Source organism: Octopus bimaculoides, chromosome 28 (genome assembly GCF_001194135.2).
Source record: "Octopus bimaculoides isolate UCB-OBI-ISO-001 chromosome 28, ASM119413v2, whole genome shotgun sequence".
NCBI classification, from domain to species: Eukaryota; Metazoa; Mollusca; class Cephalopoda; order Octopoda; family Octopodidae; genus Octopus; species Octopus bimaculoides.
The window spans coordinates 14828068-14829091 of record NC_069008.1 but is presented as its reverse complement, the minus strand read 5'-3'; the positions used below and the strand labels follow the sequence as shown (position 1 = coordinate 14829091).

The 1024-nt window shown below is 36.6% G+C and overlaps 2 protein-coding genes across 2 annotated transcripts in view; one reads left to right on the top strand and one right to left on the bottom strand.

The window, feature by feature from the left end:
• The window catches only part of LOC106877330 (vitellogenin), a 65116-nt gene extending 64231 nt beyond the window's left edge, over positions 1–885 (top strand). The window contains 2 exon segments of the mRNA XM_052977471.1: positions 114–372; positions 832–885. Coding sequence (XP_052833431.1) covers positions 114–372; positions 832–885 — 313 coding nt within the window.
• The window catches only part of LOC106878991 (histone deacetylase 2), a 219318-nt gene that overhangs the window by 118555 nt on the left and 99739 nt on the right, over positions 1–1024 (bottom strand). The window lies entirely within an intron of this gene.

Below are 1024 nucleotides of genomic sequence, written 5' to 3'. Positions count from 1 at the left end.
CATACATATATATCTATCTATATAAAAATATACATACATAACATGTTCATACTTGTGTGGGGGGTTCACATTTATTTATCTGTTTATATATTTATTTTATTTATTTATTTCAGGAACGATTTCTACACAGTGGCAGGAGAAAAGGAAATCGAGCTTCAATTAATAACAGACAACGTCCAGAAGTCAAAGGTCTGCACTGACAAAAGTGTGGAACATCTTCTGGGCCTGAAGTTTTGTCAGGAGATCCGATACACCAATGCTTCGCAACTGAAAGACGCACCGTACTTTCCGTTCACGGGACCAGCTCATTACAGTTACTATATGGAGAATGTTGATGTGCCGAAAGGTTATAGGCTTACAAGAACCAGAAACGTAAGATTAGGTCAATCGTCACCGTCATCAACATCATTATATACATCATTACCATCCTCATCACTGTTACCATCAACATCATCATCACCAACATCAACATACCTTTCACCATCATCATCGTCGTTGCAAGTTTGTGATAATGGTATTGTATATAAAGATGGTATTTCCAACATAACGAAAGACAAATATATATATTGATTTCGAATTTTGACACAAGGTCAGTATTTTGGGGTGGAGAGTAAATCGATTACATCGGCCCCCAGTGCTCAAGTGGTACTTACTTTATCGACCCCGAAAGAATGAAAGGCAAAGTCGACCTCAGAGGGGTTTGAATTCAGAACGTAAAGGCAGACGAGAAGTCGTTAAGTATTTTGCTCGGCGTGCTAACGATTCTGCCGGGTCGCTGCCTTACAGAAGACAAATCTATATTAGTATATTACGATTTTGTTTGGAACATAGCAAAAGACAAATCTCTATTTTGTATATTATGAAGGTATTTGGAACATAGCTTAATAAAAGACAATCAAATTAAGATGGGATGGTCTCTGGTACATGAATTAGCAACTGACAAATATATATATATTGGTATATTAAATCATCTTTTGGAAGTTAAGAACAGCTTCCTCATCATTTAACGTCCTTTTTCTAAGCT